The 18,335-nt window shown below is 44.7% G+C and overlaps 1 protein-coding gene across 1 annotated transcript in view; it reads left to right on the forward strand.

Moving 5' to 3' along the window:
- The window catches only part of otofa (otoferlin a), a 479,852-nt gene that overhangs the window by 23,722 nt on the left and 437,795 nt on the right, over window positions 1-18,335 (forward strand). Inside the window, exon 2 of the mRNA XM_068017769.1 lies at window positions 13,111-13,169. Within this exon, the coding sequence (XP_067873870.1) occupies window positions 13,111-13,169 (59 nt within the window). The remainder of the gene's footprint in view (window positions 1-13,110; window positions 13,170-18,335) is intronic.

Below are 18,335 nucleotides of genomic sequence, written 5' to 3' on the forward strand. Positions count from 1 at the left end.
GGCGACATGATAGAGCTTTACAAAGTTATGAGCGGCATGGACAGAGTGGATAGTCAGAAGCTTTTTCCCAGGGTGGAAGAGTCAGTTACTAGGGGACATAAGTTTAAGGTGAGAGGGGCAAAGTTTAGAGGGGATGTAAGAGGCAAGTTCTTTACACAGAGGGTGGTGAGTGCCTGGAACTTGCTGCCGGGGAGGTGGTGGAAGCAGATACGACAGCGACGTTTAAGAGGCATCTTGACAAATACATGAATAGGATGGGAATAGAGGGATATGGTCCCCGGAAGTGCAGAAGGTTTTAGTTTAGGCAGGCATCAAGATTGGTGCAGGCTTGGAGGGCCGAATGGCCTGTTCCTGTGCTGTACTGTTCTTTGTTCTTTTGTTCTTTGTTCTAACCAAGAGTTTTTGATAAGCCCAGCAAATATCTGGACTGGAGGTTCATAACTGAGAGGTCCAAAATTCTTACTGCAGGAAAAGATATCAAAAAAAGTACATTAAGCGCAAAATTGAGAGTTTTAATATTCAGAAAGACACATTTTAGAAACAGCGCATAGCAAAAAAAAATCTCTCTACCTAAAAGGAGTGTAATTGGAAGTTACTTGCTGATATTCCAAGGAGGTAGGGAACAGTACCGGCGTTTGATGAAGAGGAGAGAAAAAAAAATAAAACCGTGACAGCACAGGAAAGTGGTAAGTTGATTGACTGGTAAGTGTTTGCTGCTTAGTGTCTTAGTCTTAACAACTGGGAGTTTAAAAATGATAAAAATATTAATGTTAATAACAAGTAACAAGTGGGTAGGTGGTGAATCTTAACTTTTATTTTTAAATAAGGTTATTACTATTGGTGAGGTTATTACTGGTATTGGTAATGTTTTAGTATAGGGTTATTAATATTAGCAGCAGCAGAATTTAGTAGTAGTGGGGTTTAGTTATAGGACCAAGGTTACTATCTAATAGATAGAGGAATCGCAGGGCTGCTTCAACCTCTGGTGTGCACATCCTGTACTATTTGGGTCCTGGATAACCATATGTGCAGGAAGTGCCATCAGTTGCAGCAGCTTGAGCTCCGGGTTTCGCAACTTGAGCAGCAGTTGGCGACCCTGTGGTGCATTTGTGAGGATGAGAGCTTCGTAGATAGCACATTTATGGATGTAGTCATCCCACAGCTTAAGAGTATGCAGGGAGAGACAGACTGGGTGACCGCTAGATAGTCAAGAAGAAACATGCAGGTACTGCAGGAGGCCCCTGAGTACATCTCATTCTCCAACAGGTATTCAGTTCTGAATACTGAGGAAAGTGATGGTTCATCTTGGGAGTTCAGCCAGAGCCAAGGCCATGGCACTATAGGTGGCTCAGCTGCATAGGGGGCCTCAAGGAAGACGGGAAGAGCAATTTTGGTAGGAGATTCAATAGTCAGGGGAACAGACAGGTGCTTCTAGGGCCGCAGACATGAATTCGGGATGAGGTGTTGCCTCCCTGGTGCCAGGGTCAAGGATGTCATGAATGGCTGCAGAGAATCCTTAGTGGGGAGCATGAACAGCCAACAGTCGTGTCCACATTGGTACCAACAACATTGCGAGAAAGAGGGATGTGGTCCTACAGGAAGAATTTACTGAGCTAGGTAAGAAATTAGCAAGCAGGACCTCAAAAGTAGTAATCTCCGGATTACTTTGAGTGCCAAGCGCAAGTGGGTACACAATAGAAGGATAAGACAGATGAATGCATGGTTGGAAATTTGGTGCAGGAGAGAGGTTTTTAGATTCTTGAGACATTGGGACAGCTCTGGGGGAGATGGGACCTGTACAGGCCGGATGGGTTGCACCTGAACAGAGCAGGGACTGAGTTCCTTGCGGGATGTTTTGCTAGTGCTGTTGGGGAGGATTTAAATAGTTTGGCATGGGCTTGGGGACACGAGGGTAGATTCAGTTGGGACAAAATCAGAAATGAAAATGGAAGGCAGAAAATTAATGGTTAAATCTGGAAGGCAGAGGAAACAAAGGTTAGAAAATTTTAAAAAATGTTTGGCAGTCATCAGGGGTATCTATTTCAATGCAAGGAGTGTAGCAAATAAAGCAGATGAGCTGAGGGCACAGATAGACACGGGGCAGTATGATATTATAGTTATAACAGAAACATGTCTTTCAGAGGGACAGGAATGGCAGCTCAATGTTCCTGGTTACAGGGTTTTCAGACACGGTAGAGAGGAGGATAAAAAAGGAGGGGGGTGTGGCAATTTTGGTCAAACAATTACAGCTGTGAGGAGAGATGATATGTTAGAAGATTCATCAAATGAAGCTATATGGATTGAGCTAAGGAACAAAAAAGGGGCAATTGCACTGCTGGGTGTGTTTTATAGACCCTCAAACAGTCAAAGGGAGATAGAAGAGCAGATATGTCGGCAAATCTCTGAGAAGTGCGAAAACAATAGGGCTGTAACAGTAGGGGATTTTAACTACCTCAACATTAACTGGGATAGTTTTAGTGTGAAAGAAATTGAGGGAGCAGAATTCTTGAGGTGCACTGAGGAGAACATTTTTTGTCCAGTATATAGCAAGTCCAGCAAGAGAGGGCATAGTTTTGGACTTAGTTTTAGGAAATAAAGCTAGGCAGGTGGAAGGAGTCGCAGTGGGAGAGCATTTTGGTGGTAATGATCATAATTCAGTCAGTTTTAACATTATTTATAGAAAAGGACGAGGATAGAACAAGAGTTAAAGTTCTCAATTGGGGCAAGGACAATTTTGCTAAGCTGGGGAGTGATTTAGCGAAAGTGGATTGGGAACAGCTACTTGAAGGTAAATTAGAGCAGTGGGAGCCATTCAAAGGGGAGATTCAAGGGATTCAGATTAAACATGTTCCCACAAAGAAAAAGGGTGAGACGACCAAATCTACAGCCCCATGGATGTCAAGGAGCTTACAGGGTAAGATAAGGCAGAAAAGGAAAGCTTATATCTGACACTGAGAACTCAATATTACAGAAAGCCGAGAGGAACATAGAAAGGAGAGAGGTGAAATCAAAAAGGAAATTAGGAAAGCAAAGAGAGGGCATGAGAGAACATTGGCAAGCAAAATCAAGGTGAACCCAAAGATGTTTTTATCAATACATTAAGAGTAACAGGATAACTCAGGAAAGAGTAGGGCTCATAAAAGACCAAAAAGGTAACCTATGTGTAGGAGCGGAAGATATTGGTATGGTTCTTAATGAATACTTTGCATCTGTCTTCACAAAAGAGGGGGACAATGCAGATATTGTAGTTAAGGAAGAGGGGTGTGAAGTATTGGATGTGATAAACATAGGGAGAGAGGGAAGTATTAATGGGATTAACATCCTTGAAAGTTGATAAATCACAAGGGGTGGATGAAATGTACACCAGGCTGTTAAAAGAAACCAGAGAGGAAATAGAAGAGGGTCTGTCCATAATTTTCAGGTCCTCACTGGATACAGGTGTGGTGCCGGAGGATTGGAAAACTGCTAACGTGTACCTTTGTTTAAAAAGGGAGCGAGGGATAGACCAAATAATTACAGGCTAGTCCGTCTAACCTCAGTAGTGGGCAAATTATTGGAATCGATTCTGAGAGACAGGATAAACTGTCACTTAGAAGGGCATGGATTAATCAAGGATAGTCAGCATGGATTTGTTAAGGGAAGATCTTGTCTGACTAACTTGATTGAATTTTTTGAAGAAGTAACAAGGAGGATTGATGAGGGTAGTGCAGTTGATGTGGTCTGCATGGATTTTAGCAAGGCTTTTGATAAGGTCCCACATGACAGACTGGTTAAAAAAAAAGCCCATGGGATCCAGGGAAATGTAGCAAGCTGGATACAAAATTGGCTAACTGGCAGGAAACAAAGGATAATTGTTGACGGGTGTTTTTACGACTGGAGGGCTATTGCCAGTGGCATTCCACAGGGCTCAGTACTGGGTCCCTTGCTTTCTGTGGTATATATTAATGATTTGGATGTAAATGTAGGGGGCATGATCAAGAAGTTTGCAGATGACACAAAGATTGGCCATGTGGTTGATAGCGAGGGCTATAGGCTGCAGGAAGATATCGATGGACTGGTCAGGTGGGCAGAAAAGTGGCAAATGGAATTCAACCTGGAGATGTGTGATGTGATGCATTTGGGGAGGTCAAACAAGGCAAAGAAATACACGATTAATGGGAGAATACTGAGAAGTGTAGAGGAAGTGAGGGACCTTGGACTGAATGTCCACAGATCCCTGAAGGTAAAGGGGCAGGTCGATAAGGTTAAGAACATATGAAATCCTTTCCTTTATTAGCCAAGGTATAGAATACAAGAGCAGGGAGGTTATTCTGGAACTGTATAAATCATTGGTTAGGCCACAATTTGAGTACTGTGTGCAGTTCTGGTCATCTCATTATAGAAAGGATGTAATTGCACTAGAGAGGGTACATAGGAGATTTACGAGGATGTTGCCAGGACTGGAAAAATGCAGCTAGAAGGAAAGATTGGATAGGCTGGTGTTGTTCTCCTTGGAACAGAGAAGGCTGAGGTGAGATTTGATTGAAATCTACAAAATTGTGAAGGGTCTGGATAGTGTGGATGTGAAGGGCCTATTTACCTTAGCAGAGAGGTCAGTGACTAAGGGGCATAGTTTTAAAGTGACTTGTAGAAAGATTAGAGGGGAGATGAGGAAACATTTTTTTTACCCAGCGGGTGGTGGAGGTCTTGAACTCACTGCCTGAAAGGGTAGTAGAGGCAGAAACCCTCAACTCATTTCAAAGGTGTCTGGATATACACCTCTAGTGCCGTAACCTCCAGGGCTAAGGACAAAATGCTGGAAGGTGGGCTTCGGCTGGGTGGCTCGTTTTTCAGCCGCAGACACAATGGGCCAAGTGGCCTCTTCCTGTGCCGTAAACTTTCCATGTTTCTATTCATTACCATTGATTAACACTAACCTAATTTTTCCCACAGGATTTCTTTGTCCAGCAGGATTAAGTACAGTATTTCACTCTTGATGTCCATCAAAGGCAGGACACATTGCTAATGCTATGTACAGAGCCGACTATTTAGTCTTTCTGAAAACCTATACTTTGAAAATAGTTTAGTTATCCACCTCTGCAACAAAAACACCCCATCCGACATTTAATTATGTACTTGTATTCGGTCTTTAAAATGAAAAAAAATGGCCCAAAGTACTTCACAGAAGCATAATGAAGTAACATCAATAGTGAGCGAGCAGGAGGCATGATCAAAGGCTTGGCCAATGAGGTGGATTGAAAGGAGGGTCTTAAAGGAAGAGAGGGAGATGGAGAGGTTTAAAGAAGGCATTCCAGAGCATGAGCTGTAGGTGTTTGCAAGCACGGCTGCCAATGGTGGGGTGAAGAGAGAAAGGGTGTATAAGAGGCTGAGGTCAGAAGAACACAGTTCAGGGGTTCAAACAATGGAGGAGATAGGCAGGAACAAGGCCATGGAGGATTTAAATATAAAATAAGAATTTTTAAGTTGAGGCATTGGGAGATTGGGAGTCAATGGATTGCAACAAGGAAAGAGAGGGGCGAGCCAGACTTGATACAGGATAGGGCAAGGACAGAGCAGAGATTTGGATGAACTGACGTCGATGCTTCAACCACATGTTTGTTGTTGAGTATAGAGTTTCTTCATGTAGCTAGTATGTACTGGGAATTTTTAAAGGGAAACTCTAAGTAATAAGGAACTCTATAATTAGGGGGATAGATAGATAACGTCCTCTGTAGCTAAGGACAAGAATCCCATTGCCTACCCAGGATAAGGGATATCTCACTGGAAATGGAGTGGTAAATCCAGTAGTCCATGTTGGAACAAACCACGTAGGTAGGAACAGGGATGAGGTCCTGCTGAAAGAGTTACAGGATAAAGGTAGCTGGGTGACCGTCAGGGGAGGGAAAGGGAATAGGCACACAGTGCAGGCATCCCCTGTGGCCGTTCCCCTCAATAATACGTATACTGTTTTGGATACGGTTGGGGGGGGGGACCTACCAGAGGAAAGCCACAGCAGCCAGGTCTCTGGCACTGAGCCTGGCTCAGTGGCTCAGAAGGGAAGGGGGGAGAATAGGAGAGCGATAGTGATAGGAGATTCAATGGTTAGAGGAACAGACAGGAGATTCTGTGGTCGCGAACGAGACTCCCGGATGGTATGTTGCCTCCCAGGTGCCAGGGTCAGGGATGTCTCGGATTGAGTCCACAGGATTCTTAAGGGGGAGGGGGAGCAGCCAGAGGTCGTGGTACATATCGATACCAATGACATAGCTAGGAAAAGAGATGAGGACCTGAAAAGCGAATATAGGGACGTAGGTTGGAAGCTGAAAGGCAGGACGAGCAGAGTAGTAATCTCAGGATTGTTACCGGTGCCACGTGTTAGTGAGGCTTGAAACAGGGAGCGAGTGCAGCTGAACACGTGGCTACAGAACTGGTGTAGGAAGGAGGGATTCAGATATGTGGATCATTGGGATACCTTCTGGGGAAGGTGGGACCTGTACAAGAAGGACGGGTTGCATCTGAACTGGAGGGGCACCAATATCCTGGGTGGGAGGTTTGCTAGAGCTCTTCGGGAGGGTTTAAACTAGTTTGACAGGGGGATGGGAACCGGAGCGACGGATCAGTGGATGGGGTAGCTGTTGAACAGGCAGATACCGAGTGCAGAGAGTCTGTGAGGAAGGTTAGACAATTGACACGACAAAGTTGCAGCCAGTATGATGGGTTGAAGTGTGTCTATTTTAACACAAGAAGTGTCAGAAATAAGGGTGATGAACTTAGAGCATGGATCAGTACTTGGAGCTACGATGTTGTGGCCATTATGGAGATGTGGATATCATAGGGGCAGGAATGGATGTTGGATGTTCCGGGTTTAGATGTTTCAAAAGGAATAGGGAGGGAGGTAAAAGAGGTGGGGGAGTGGCATTGCCAATCAGGGATAGTATCACAGCTGCAGAAAAGGGAGGTCGTCGAGGAGGGTTTGTCTACTGAGTCATTATGGGTGGAAGTCAGAAACAGGAAAGGAGCAGTCACTTTGTTGGGAGTTTTTTAGTTTACTTTAGTTTAGAGATACAGCACTGAAACAGGCCCTTCGGCCCACCGAGTCTGTGCCGACCATCAACCACCCATTTATACTAAACCTACACTAATTCCATATTCCCACCTGTCCCTATATTTTCCTACCACCTTCCGATACTAGGGGCAATTGCTAATGGCCAATTTACCTATCAACCTGCAAGTCTTTGGCATGTGGGAGGAAACCGGAGCACCCGGAGGAAATCCACGCAGACACAGGGAGAACTTGCAAACTCCACACAGGCAGTACCCTGAATTGAACCCGGGTCCCTGGAGCTGTGAGGCTGCGGTGCTAACCATTGCGCCACTGTAGACCCCCCAATAGCAACAGAGACACGGAGGAACAGATTGGGAGGCAGATTTTGGAAAGGTGCAGAAGTAACAGGGTTGTTGTCATGGGTGACTTCAACTTCCCTAATATTGATTGGAACCTCCTTAGTGCAAATAGTTTGGATGGAGCAGTTTTTGTCAGGTGTGTCCAGGAAGGTTTCCTGACTCAATATGTAGATAGGCCGACTAGAGGGGAGGCTATGTTGGATTTGGTGCTTGGCAACGAACCAGGCCAGGTGGCAGATCTCTCGGTGGGAGAGCATTTCGATGATAGTGATCACAACTCCCTGACCTTTACTATAGTCATGGAGAGGGACAGGAGCAGATGGGATGGGAAAATATTTAATTGGGGGAGGGGGAATTACAATGCTATTAGGCAGGAACTGGGGAGCATAAACTGGGAACAGATATTCTCAGGGAAATGCACGACAGAAATGTGGAGGTTGTTTAGGGAGCACTTGCTGCGACTGCTGGATAGGTTTGTCCCGATGAGGCAAGGAAGGGATGGTAGGGTGAAGGAACCTTGGATGACAAGAGATGTGGAACAGCTAGTCAAGAGGAAGAAGGAAGCTTACTTAAGGTTGAGGAAGCAAGGATCAGACAGGGCTCTAGAGGGTTACAAGGTAGCCAGGAAGGAACTGAAGAATGGACTTAGGAGAGCTAGAAGGGGACATGAAAAAGTCTTGGCGGGTAGGATTAAGGAAAATCCCAAGGCGTTCTACACTCATGTGAGGAACAAGAGGATGGCCAGAGTGAGGGTAGGGCCAATCAGGGATAGTGGAGGGAACTTGTGCCTGGAGTCGGAGGAGGTAGGGGAGGTCCTAAATGAATACTTTGCTTCAGTTTCACTAGTGAGAGGGACCTGGTCGTTTGTGAGGACAGCGTGGAACAGGTTGATATGCTCGAACAGGTTGAGGTTAAGAGGGAGGATGTGCTGGAAATTTTGAATGATACGAGGACAGATAAGTTCCCGGGGCCAGACGGGATATACCCAAGGATATTATGGGAAGCGAGGGAAGAGATTGCTGAGCCTTTGGCGATGATCTTTGCGTCCTCACTGTCCACTGGAGTAGTACCAGATGATTGGAGGGTGGCAAATGTTGTTCCCTTGTTCAAGAAAGTGAATAGGGATAACCCTGGGAATTATAGACCAGTCAGTCTTAAGTTGGTAGTGGGCAAATTATTGGAGAGGATTCTGAGAGACAGGATTTATGATTATTTGGAAAAGCATGGTTTGATTAGAGACAGTCAGCATGGCTTTGTGAGGGGCAGGTCATGCCTCACAAGCCTTATTGAATTCTTTGAAGATGTGACAAAACACATTGATGAAGGAAGAGCAGTGGATGTGGTGTATATGGATTTTAGCAAGGCGTTTGATAGGGTTCCCCATGGTAGGCTCATTCAGAAAGTGAGGAGGCATGGGATACAGGGGAAGTTGGCTGTCTGGATACAAAATTGGCTGGCCCATAGAAGGCAGAGGGTGGTAGTAGATGGAAAGTATTCAGCATGGAGCTCGGTGACCAGTGGTGTTCCGCAGGGATCTGTTCTGGGACCTCTGCTCTTTGTGATTTTTATAAATGACTTGGATGAGGAAGTGGAAGGCTGGGTTAGAAAGTTTGCTGATGACACGAAGGTTGCTGGAGTTGTGGATAATGTGGAAGGCTGTTGTAGGTTGCAACGGGACATTGACAAGATGCAGAGCTGGGCTGAGAAGTGGCACATGGACTTCAACCTGGAAAAGTGTGAAGTGATTCATTTTGGAAGGTCAAATTTGAATACAGAATACAGGCTTAAAGACAGGATTCTTGGTAGTGTGGAGGAACAGAGGGATCTTGGGGTCCATGTCCATAGATTGCTCAAAGTTGCCACCCAAGTTGATAGGGTTGTTAAGAAGGCGTATGGTGTGTTGGCTTTCATTAACAGGGGGATTGAGTTTAAGAGCCGCGAGGTTATGCTGCAGCTCTATAAAGCCCTGGTTCGACCACACTTGGAATATTGTGTTCAGTTCTGGTCGCCTCATTATAGGAAGGATGTGGAAGCTTTAGATAGGGTGCAGAGGAGATTTACCAGGATTCTGCCTGGACTGGAGGGCATATCTTACGAAGAAAGATTGAGGGAGCTAGGGCTTTTCTCATTGGAGCGAAGAAGGATGAGAGGTGACTTGATAGAGGGGTACAAGATGATGAGAGGCATTGATAGAGTGGATAGCCAGAGACTTTTTCCCAGGGTGAAAAGGGCTATCACCAGGGGGCATAATTTTAAGGTGATTGGAGGAAGGTTTCTGGGAGATGTCAGAGGTAGGTTCTTTACACAGAGAGTGGTGGGTGCGTGGAATGCGCTGCCAGCGGTGGTAGTAGAAGCAGATACATTAGGGACATTTAAACGACTCTTGGATAGGTACATGGATGATAGTAGAATGAAGGGTCGGTAGTTAGTTTGATCTTAGAGTAGGTTAAAGGGCCTGTACTGTGCTGTACAGTTCTATGTTCTATGTAGACAGGCCCCGGCAACAGGGTTTGAGGGGGTGTCTTCCCAGGGGGGCAGCAATCGTCACCGGGGGGGGGGGGTCTTCAGGAGCCTTGGATTGCCCCCAAAGGAGAGACCCCACCGCGACCCCACCAGGAGGCCACCTGGGTTTACCTGGAGGCATCTCCATGCAACGGCGGGTGCCTCCGCCTTCTATTAAATTGAAGTGGAGGGAGGAAAAGGCCCTTAAGCGGCCATTTTTAAAAACTTGTTTCATGGCATGTGGGTGCCGCTGACAAGACCAGCATTTGTTGCCCATCCCTAATGGCCTTTGAGAATGTGGTGGTGAGCTGCCTTCTTGAAACGCTGCAGTGTATCTGGTGTGGGTACACCCATAATGCTGTTGGGGGGGAGCTCCAGGATTCTGATGGTGATATATTTCCAAGTCAGGATGGTGTGTGGTTTGGAGGGGAACTTGCAGGTGGTGGTGTTCCCACATGTCTACTGTCCTTGTCCTTCTAGTTGGTAGAGATCGTGGGTTTGGAAGGTGCTGTCGAAGGAGCCTTGGTGAGTTGCTGCAGTGCATCGTGTACATGCACTGCATATTGCTGCCACTCTGCGCTGGTGGTGGAAGGAATGAATATTTAAGGTGGTGGATGGGTGCCGATCAAGCAGGCTGCTTCATCCTGGATGGTGTCGAGCTACATGAGTGTTGTCGGAGCCACACCCATCCAGGCAACTGGAGAGTATTCCATCACACTCCTGACTTGTGTCTTGTAGATGGTGGACAAGCTTTGGCGAGTCAGGAGCTAGGTTACTTGCCACAGAATTCCCAGCCTCTGACCTGCACTTGTATGCACAGTATATTTGTTAGTTAGTTAGTTAGTTAGAGATACAGCACTGAAACAGGCCCTTCGGCCCACCAAGTCTGTGCCGACCATCAACCACCCATTTATACTAATCCTACACTAATTCCATATTCCTACCACATCCACACCTGTCCCTTTTTTTCCCCTACCACCTACCTATACTAGGGGCAATTTATAATGGCAATTTACCTATCAACCTGCAAGTCTTTTGGCATGTGGGAGGAAACCCACGCAGACACAGGGAGAACTTGCAAACTCCACACAGGCAGCACCCAGAATTGAACCCAGGTCGCTGGAGCTGTGAGGCTGCGGTGCTAACCACTGCGCCACTGTGTCGCTCCAGTTCAGTTTCCGGTCAATGGTAACCTCCAGGATGTTAATAATGGGGGACTCAGCAATGGTAATGCCATTGAATGTCATGGGGAGATGGTTAGATTCTCTCTTGTAAGAGATTGCCATTTCACGGCACTTGTGTGGCCTCAAATGTCACCTGCCGCTTATGAGCCCAAGCCTGAATGTTGTCCAGGTCTTGCTGCATATATACACGAACTGCTTCAGTATCTGAGGAATTTCGAATAGTCCTGAACATCGTACAATCATCTGTGAATATCCCCACTTCTGACCTTATGATGGAGAGAAGGTCATTGATGAAGAAGCTGAAGATGGTTGGGCCAAGGACACTACCCTGAGGAACTCCTGCAGCAATGTCCTGGTGCTGAGATGATTGACCTCCAACAACCATGACCATCTTCCATTGCGCTTGGTATGACTCCAACCAGCAGAGAGTTTTCCCCCGATTCCCATGGACTTCAATTTGGATAGGACTCCTTGATGCCACGCTCGGTCAAATGCTTCCTTAATATCAAGATCAGTCACTCTCACCTCCCCTCTTGAGTTCAGCTCTTTTGACCATGTTTGGACCAAGGCTGTAATAAGGTCAGGAGCTGAGTGACCCTGGCAGAACTCAAACTGAGCACGAGTGAGCAGTCTGTTGCTGTTTAAGGGTCGCTTGATAACACTGTCAATGATACCTTCCAGCACTTTGCTGATGATGGAGAGTAGACTGATGGGGCTGTAATTGGTCAGATTGGATTTGTCCTAATATTTGTGGACGGGTCATACCTGGGCAATTTTCCAAATTGTCAGGTAGATGCCAGGATTGTAGCCTGCTGTAGTTCCATGGTTCTGAAGTACCAGGCATTTTTTAGGAAGAAGCTCGGGAGTTTTTTCAGATTCTTCTTGCATCAGACTTTGTTGTGGTCTCTAATAGCTGAATTCCAAAGGTAATTTATTTTTTCCTTGTGGCAGCCAAGTGTCCTGAAGATATTCTGGAGGGCCGTACAGACAATTGGAGAAAAATAAAGTTTGTGTTGACTTTGAATGTATATAATTGCTCACACTACTTTAACCATCTGTTTAAAAACATTGGCCATTATAACAGACGAACATTGAACAAATTTGTTTGGCACTCCTCTGTCTGCTATTGTGACAAAAGTATTAATCTGTTTATTTGCTAATATAGTCAATAGAGAAGCATGGAGAGCCTAGTCTGCTACAATCACTGATGGAAATCGCTCATCTCTACTAATGTTCCATTAAATCTGAATTCAGAGGAATTTCCTGTGTTGCTTACAGACCATTATTAGGAGTTGGCAGTGAATTACCAATTAACATATTATTTGTGATGAATAATCTAGGCTAAACTCAGTAGTTAAATTCATTTGGAATCAAAATAACCAAACAATTGAATTTGCAGCATGAATATGTAACTTCCATTCTCCTACACTGCTGAGAGAACCCTAGTACCCTGAAGAACACATGCCAAAATTAATTGACTGAAACTACCTACTTTCAGGCATGTATATTAAAAGGGATTTCTGATTAGGGCTTTTCTTATTCTCATTACATGGGCCTCTCCCCATGGATTCTCAAACAGATTCCAGAATGCAACATCTCAAATTAGTTCACTAATGTCTCACCAACGAAATATTTTTCTAATGGTTTCTTCAAACCAGTCTATTTCTTTCCCTTCTTCATACTCAAAATCATCACCTGCCTGTATAATTTAAAACTAATGCTGGCATATTCAAATTAATATGAAGGAGATAACCAGTTGCCCTTCACCAATGTACAAAATATGAGCTAGGACTCAGAAATTCTGAATTTTGTCACGCATTGCTTCACTGAGAACGTGCCAACCCGAATTTGCTTTAAGTACGCAGAAATCATTAGTTAAACGGACAAAGCCCAATTAAGAGTCACTCTGGGTGGTTTAGGCAGATTACTGTTCATTTTAAATTGTAACTATAACTATAATTGAATTTCGTTTATAAAATGTCATTTAATTATGTTCCAGTTTTCTTTCTTGACTGACTTTTGTTTTTTATGAAATTTCAAGGGCTCTCATTTTATACAAGAGTTCTAGAAAACTGTGAAGATGAGGCACAATTTGATGAGGTAAGAGTACTTTACGTGCCTTGTAAATTTTTCATTATCCAAACTGCACTAAAGTTAGAAAAAATGTGTTCTGGCTGACACCTGATTCATATGCACTCATGGTTCAATTCCTCATACTGTATACATATGAGTTTCAAATAATTTTAATCAGAGGTTATCTGTATTTAGCATATTTTTTTAGAGTAAGTTATATCACTGTATCAACTTAAGTGATGCTGGAGTTCTTCTATATTATACAAAATTTGTTAAAATGTTTCTGTATAATTTTATTGCTGAATAAAGGTGAGGTACCCACTGGAGCTTTTGTTCAATAATGTAGGCTCGTAAAGGTTTCACAGTAGTGGCTGTTGATAATTATATCTAATGAGAAGTCTGCTGGGTTTTGTTATGTAATGTGTGACGATAATTGAGATTAAACAATCACAGAATCACCATAGAAAGGCCATGTTTAAATCTGGAGGGAGCACTTGCTTAAGCGCTTTTTGTTTTCTGGCAGCTATCAAACAGAAATGGCTTTAATTAAAATCTTAAAATATATAAATTCATTAGTTTAATCGACCATTGTTACAGTAAAGTTTGATTATTTAAAAATGTTAGCCATTACCTTATTACCCCAGCTTGCCAATTAATGTGGTGCTGATATAGCATTAGTGGCTGTACATATATTTGACTGTCTGTTTGTGTAGTAAGAACAAAGTCTGATGCCATAGCCTTGTAAGTTTATGCTAGTTCATGGATCAAAATGGAACTTGGTGTAACATGAATAACAAGGAGATCCTGAAAATTGTATCTGTTTTGCATAAAAGTAAGGCGATTTGAAATGATTTATTTTGTTCCACACCCTTCTGTAACTGGCATAAGTAGAGATGTTTGCTTCACGGTTCAGAAGCAGGGAATGGCTTCTCACCTGGAAAACAGAGCCTCGCAAGTTCAAGAAGGTTGTCATCGAGCTCTTTGGTGAAGGGCCTCGCAACAGAAATAACAGAACTTACGAAGTCTGATTTCTGTTGCTGGAAATGCTCTTCCTGCTAATGGATTAGAGTGGCATTGCCCACAGACACCTGCACCCTTGACTGACCCACTCTCTCACATTTTTAGTAGGTGAGCAGCCATTTTGAACAAAGGAGCAAATAATTGGTGTGAAATCTGCTCAATAGTTGTACAGAAACAAAGTTTAAAACCATTATAATATCAGTAGGAATATGCAAATCTGCTGCAAGTTTCAGGCCCAATCTCAGAAGGTTAATCCAAAGACGGGACTTAATAAAATATTGAAGAAAAGTAGCATTGTAATATTATTATTTGAACTGATTTTCAAGGCCATTATATTATTTGGATTATATTTTTGTCTGTGAATTTTTAAGGATGGTCAAGTACTTATACATGCATAATGGAAAATAATTGCAACTGTTGTCATATTTTTATTCTAACCTGACATTAAGAATGCTCAATCTCTCCAGTTTCCATTATGCTTGGGCCTAGAGAGCACATTTTCTATATCTTCGGTACTATTTGATTAAAATTTAACTGAAGACATTTTGTCTCTTCTAATAGTGCCAAGAAACTGAGTTTATTTCAAGGGGAGTCAAGTATAAAAATAGGAAGATGTTGCTACAGCTGTAAAGGCCCTTAGACTGCATCTGGAGTACTGTGTACAGTTTTACTTAAGAAAGGATATAATTACATTAGAAGCGGTTCAGAGAAGGTTCACTTGACTGATTCCTGAGATGAGGGGGTTGCCTTATGAGGAAAGGTTGAGCAGGTTGGGCCTATACCCGTTGGAGTTTAGAAGAATGAGAGGTGATCTTACTGAGACATATTAGATCCTGAGGGGACATGATAGAGTGGATGCTGAGAGAAATAAAAACAAGAAATGCTGGAAATACTCAGCAGGTCTGGCAGCATCTGTGGAGAGAGAAGCAGAGTTAACGTTTTAGGTCAGTGACCCTTTATCCAGACTGGCAGAGGCTAGAAACGTAATGGGTTTTAAGCAAGTAAAGCAGGGGTGGGGCAAGAGATAACAAAAGAGAAGGTGTTGATAGGACAAGATGACAGAGAATAACTGACCAGAAGGTCATGGAGCAAAGGCAAACGGTATGTTAATGGTGTGTTGAAAGACCAAGCGTTAGTGCAGAGAGGGTGTGAATTGACAGAAAACTGAACAGCCTGGCCCCAAGCACAAACATGAAAAAAGCAGTGGGTAGGCACAATAGAAACAAACTAAACAAACTAAAGTAAAATAAACACATAAAAATAAAGAAAAAATAACTAAAAATAAAAATAAAAAGGGGGGCCTGTCATGCTCTGAAACAGGATGCTGAGAGAATGTTTCCCCTTGTGGGAAAATCGAGAACTAGGGAGCATAGTTTTAGATTTAGATTAGATTAGATTAGAGATACAGCACTGAAACAGGCCCTTCGGCCCACCGAGTCTGTGCCGAACATCAACCACCCATTTATACTAATCCGACACTAATCCCATATTCCTACCAAACATCCCCACCTGTCCCTATATTTCCCTACCACCTACCTATACTAGTGACAATTTATAATGGCCAATTTACCTATCGACCTGCAAGTCTTTTGGCTTGTGGGAGGAAACCGGAGCACCCGGAGAAAACCCACGCAGACACAGGGAGAACTTGCAAACTCCACACAGGCAGTACCCGGAATCGAACCCGGGTCCCTGGAGCTGTGAGGCTGCGGTGCTAACCACTGCGCCACTGTGCCGCCCCACTCTCCTCCTGACCCCTTTACGAAGATCATCTCTTTCCCTTTGCTCGCTGCTCGTTATCTTTTTTGATTCCTGCTAATTTACTTCCCACCCTCTTGCTCTCGACCCCCTCTTCCCGTCACTAACAGCTCTAGTGTTTAGATTAGATTTTTTTTTTTTTTAAGACTGAGATGAGGAGAAATTTTTTCTCTCAGAGGATCATTAGCCTGTGGAATTCTCTTCCCTAGAGAGCAGTGGAGGCGTCAGGGTCATTGAATATATTCAAGGCCTGAGTTAGATGGATTTTTGATTTACAAGGGAGTCAAGGGTTATGGAGGGGCAGACAGGATCGTGGATTTGAGGCTACAATCAGATCAACCATGAGCTAATCAAATGGCAGAGCAGGCTCGAGGGGCCAAATGACCTACTCCTGCTCCTAATTCTTGTGTTCGAAGAATAGCAGGAGCAGCAAACACATGACTTTGAAAGATAGCAGGCTTCACCATGGTGCTAGGGAGCCAACAAATACATACACGTGGCACATTGCGGAGGTGTACTGAAACCACAATTGGTACCACTCATTGAACATGCAGTCAGTGTGCAATCATGCCCCGAACATCGTGTTGGTGAATGCTGGCAGCAGGCATGATGCCTTCATCATGTGCTAGTCCATGTTCAAGGCACCACATTAAACCAGAGGATGGCTGCTTGGTGACAAGGGCTATCTGCTGTATATGTGGATAAAGACTCCCCTCCACAACTTCACCGCACGTGGCCAGTGCTCCTACAAGGAGAGCTATGCTACAACAAGGAATGTGATGGTCAGACCATATGGGTCCACTGCCTGGACCACTTGGAGGGACCCTCCAGTACTCACCAGAATGTGTCTCCTGATTCGTGGCGGTCTGCTGCATCCTCCACAATCTGGCCATCATGAGGGCACAGCCCTTGACCCAGGGCTGTGAAATGACATACACCCCAAAGCAATCATCTCAGACAACTTTATCCAACAACACTTCCAATAACCAATACAATACTCAACTATTCACCTTTGTGCTTTCCCTTGTGCGAGTCATGTCTGCGGAAGCAGCATGGCTTGTGGAAGGCTGCTGACTTTCAATGGGAGAGACTACGGATGGTGGAGCAGCTCTTGGCCTTGAGGACTTGGCTCCAGACTGCTCCACCACAGCATGGATGGCAGCAGTCTGGACTGGCTGACTGAAAGGCAACATCAGGGGTACTGGCAGAGTGGCAGTGGTAGGAACACGAATACTGCCATCCTGAAAAAGGACAGCTGGTGTGTGTTTCACAAAGTCACTGCGACTCCCCTCAAGGTGGTGCCTCAGCAATCCTAATAACTGCTGGAGCACAGATTGCTGGAATGCTGTGAGAACTTGCATACCCCTATGAACATTGGTATCCACAGGCATAATGGCAGCAGCCTGAGCCTGCATGATGCCAGGCTGGGCTTGCATGGCATCAAGGAGAGATCTCATGACCTCAGGCTGAGCTACCACTGCAGCTGTCAGACATTGGGTGGCTTCTGCCTGTGCTGCAATGGAAGCGGAGACAGCAACAACTAAACAAGGCATCACTGTGTCATGGCAAGTGTTCTCATGGAGTTAGCCACCACTTTCACAATGTGAAAGATGGGCTCCAAGCTCTGGGCATAGCCTTATGCCATGTTGGAGACAGACTCCTCCAGGCTCCTGGTAACAACAGACTCTTTGACAGGCCTGTCAATGCACCAAACATTTCCGTGTGCATGCCCATCAGACTTTTCCTGCATATCGCCCTATTGAAGTCTGCATCTGAGTCCTCTGCAGAAGAACTTGCCTGCAACCTCACCCTCCAGGAAACTGACACATGTGCTATCCTTTCCCTCTGGCCTGGCTGCAGTTCATTTGTGCCTGGTGACTCGCCACGTGCAGATCCTGAATCTATACTACCCTCCAAGGTACACATAGTGCCAGTAACTCAGCTAGTAACAGCAAGTGTCAGATCAAGTGACGGTGCTTCTTCATCAGGGGTCTGCTCTTCCACTGGGCCTTCATCCTGAGGCATTGTTGGTTGACCAGGTGGCAGATTTTGGGTATCTAAAAGCAGAAATGCACAAGGAGAGGGTTGGGTGAAGAAAGGGCAGCTGGGTGGGTGGAAGGGAAGAGGTGCATAGTTACACTATCTGCAGCTTGTACATCATCCCAGATTGCAGGGTGCAGGTGAAGTGGAATTTGAGAAGGTGCATAAGACAAGAACATACCATTATCCTGGATGGCTTCAATGATGCTAGATTCCATTGCCTCAGTGACGGATGCACCAATAATGCCAAGCAATGTCTCCTCCTAGGGTGCGAGAACATGCAAGTCATCTTCTGCCGGCTTTTTGTTGCTCTCTCATGTTATCTGCCACCTTGTCCTGCAAGAGAGAGGAAAGAGTATGAGTGAGCGTGTTAAA

This window comes from Heterodontus francisci, chromosome 3, assembly GCF_036365525.1.
Source record: "Heterodontus francisci isolate sHetFra1 chromosome 3, sHetFra1.hap1, whole genome shotgun sequence".
In the NCBI taxonomy this organism is placed as follows: domain Eukaryota; kingdom Metazoa; phylum Chordata; class Chondrichthyes; order Heterodontiformes; family Heterodontidae; genus Heterodontus; species Heterodontus francisci.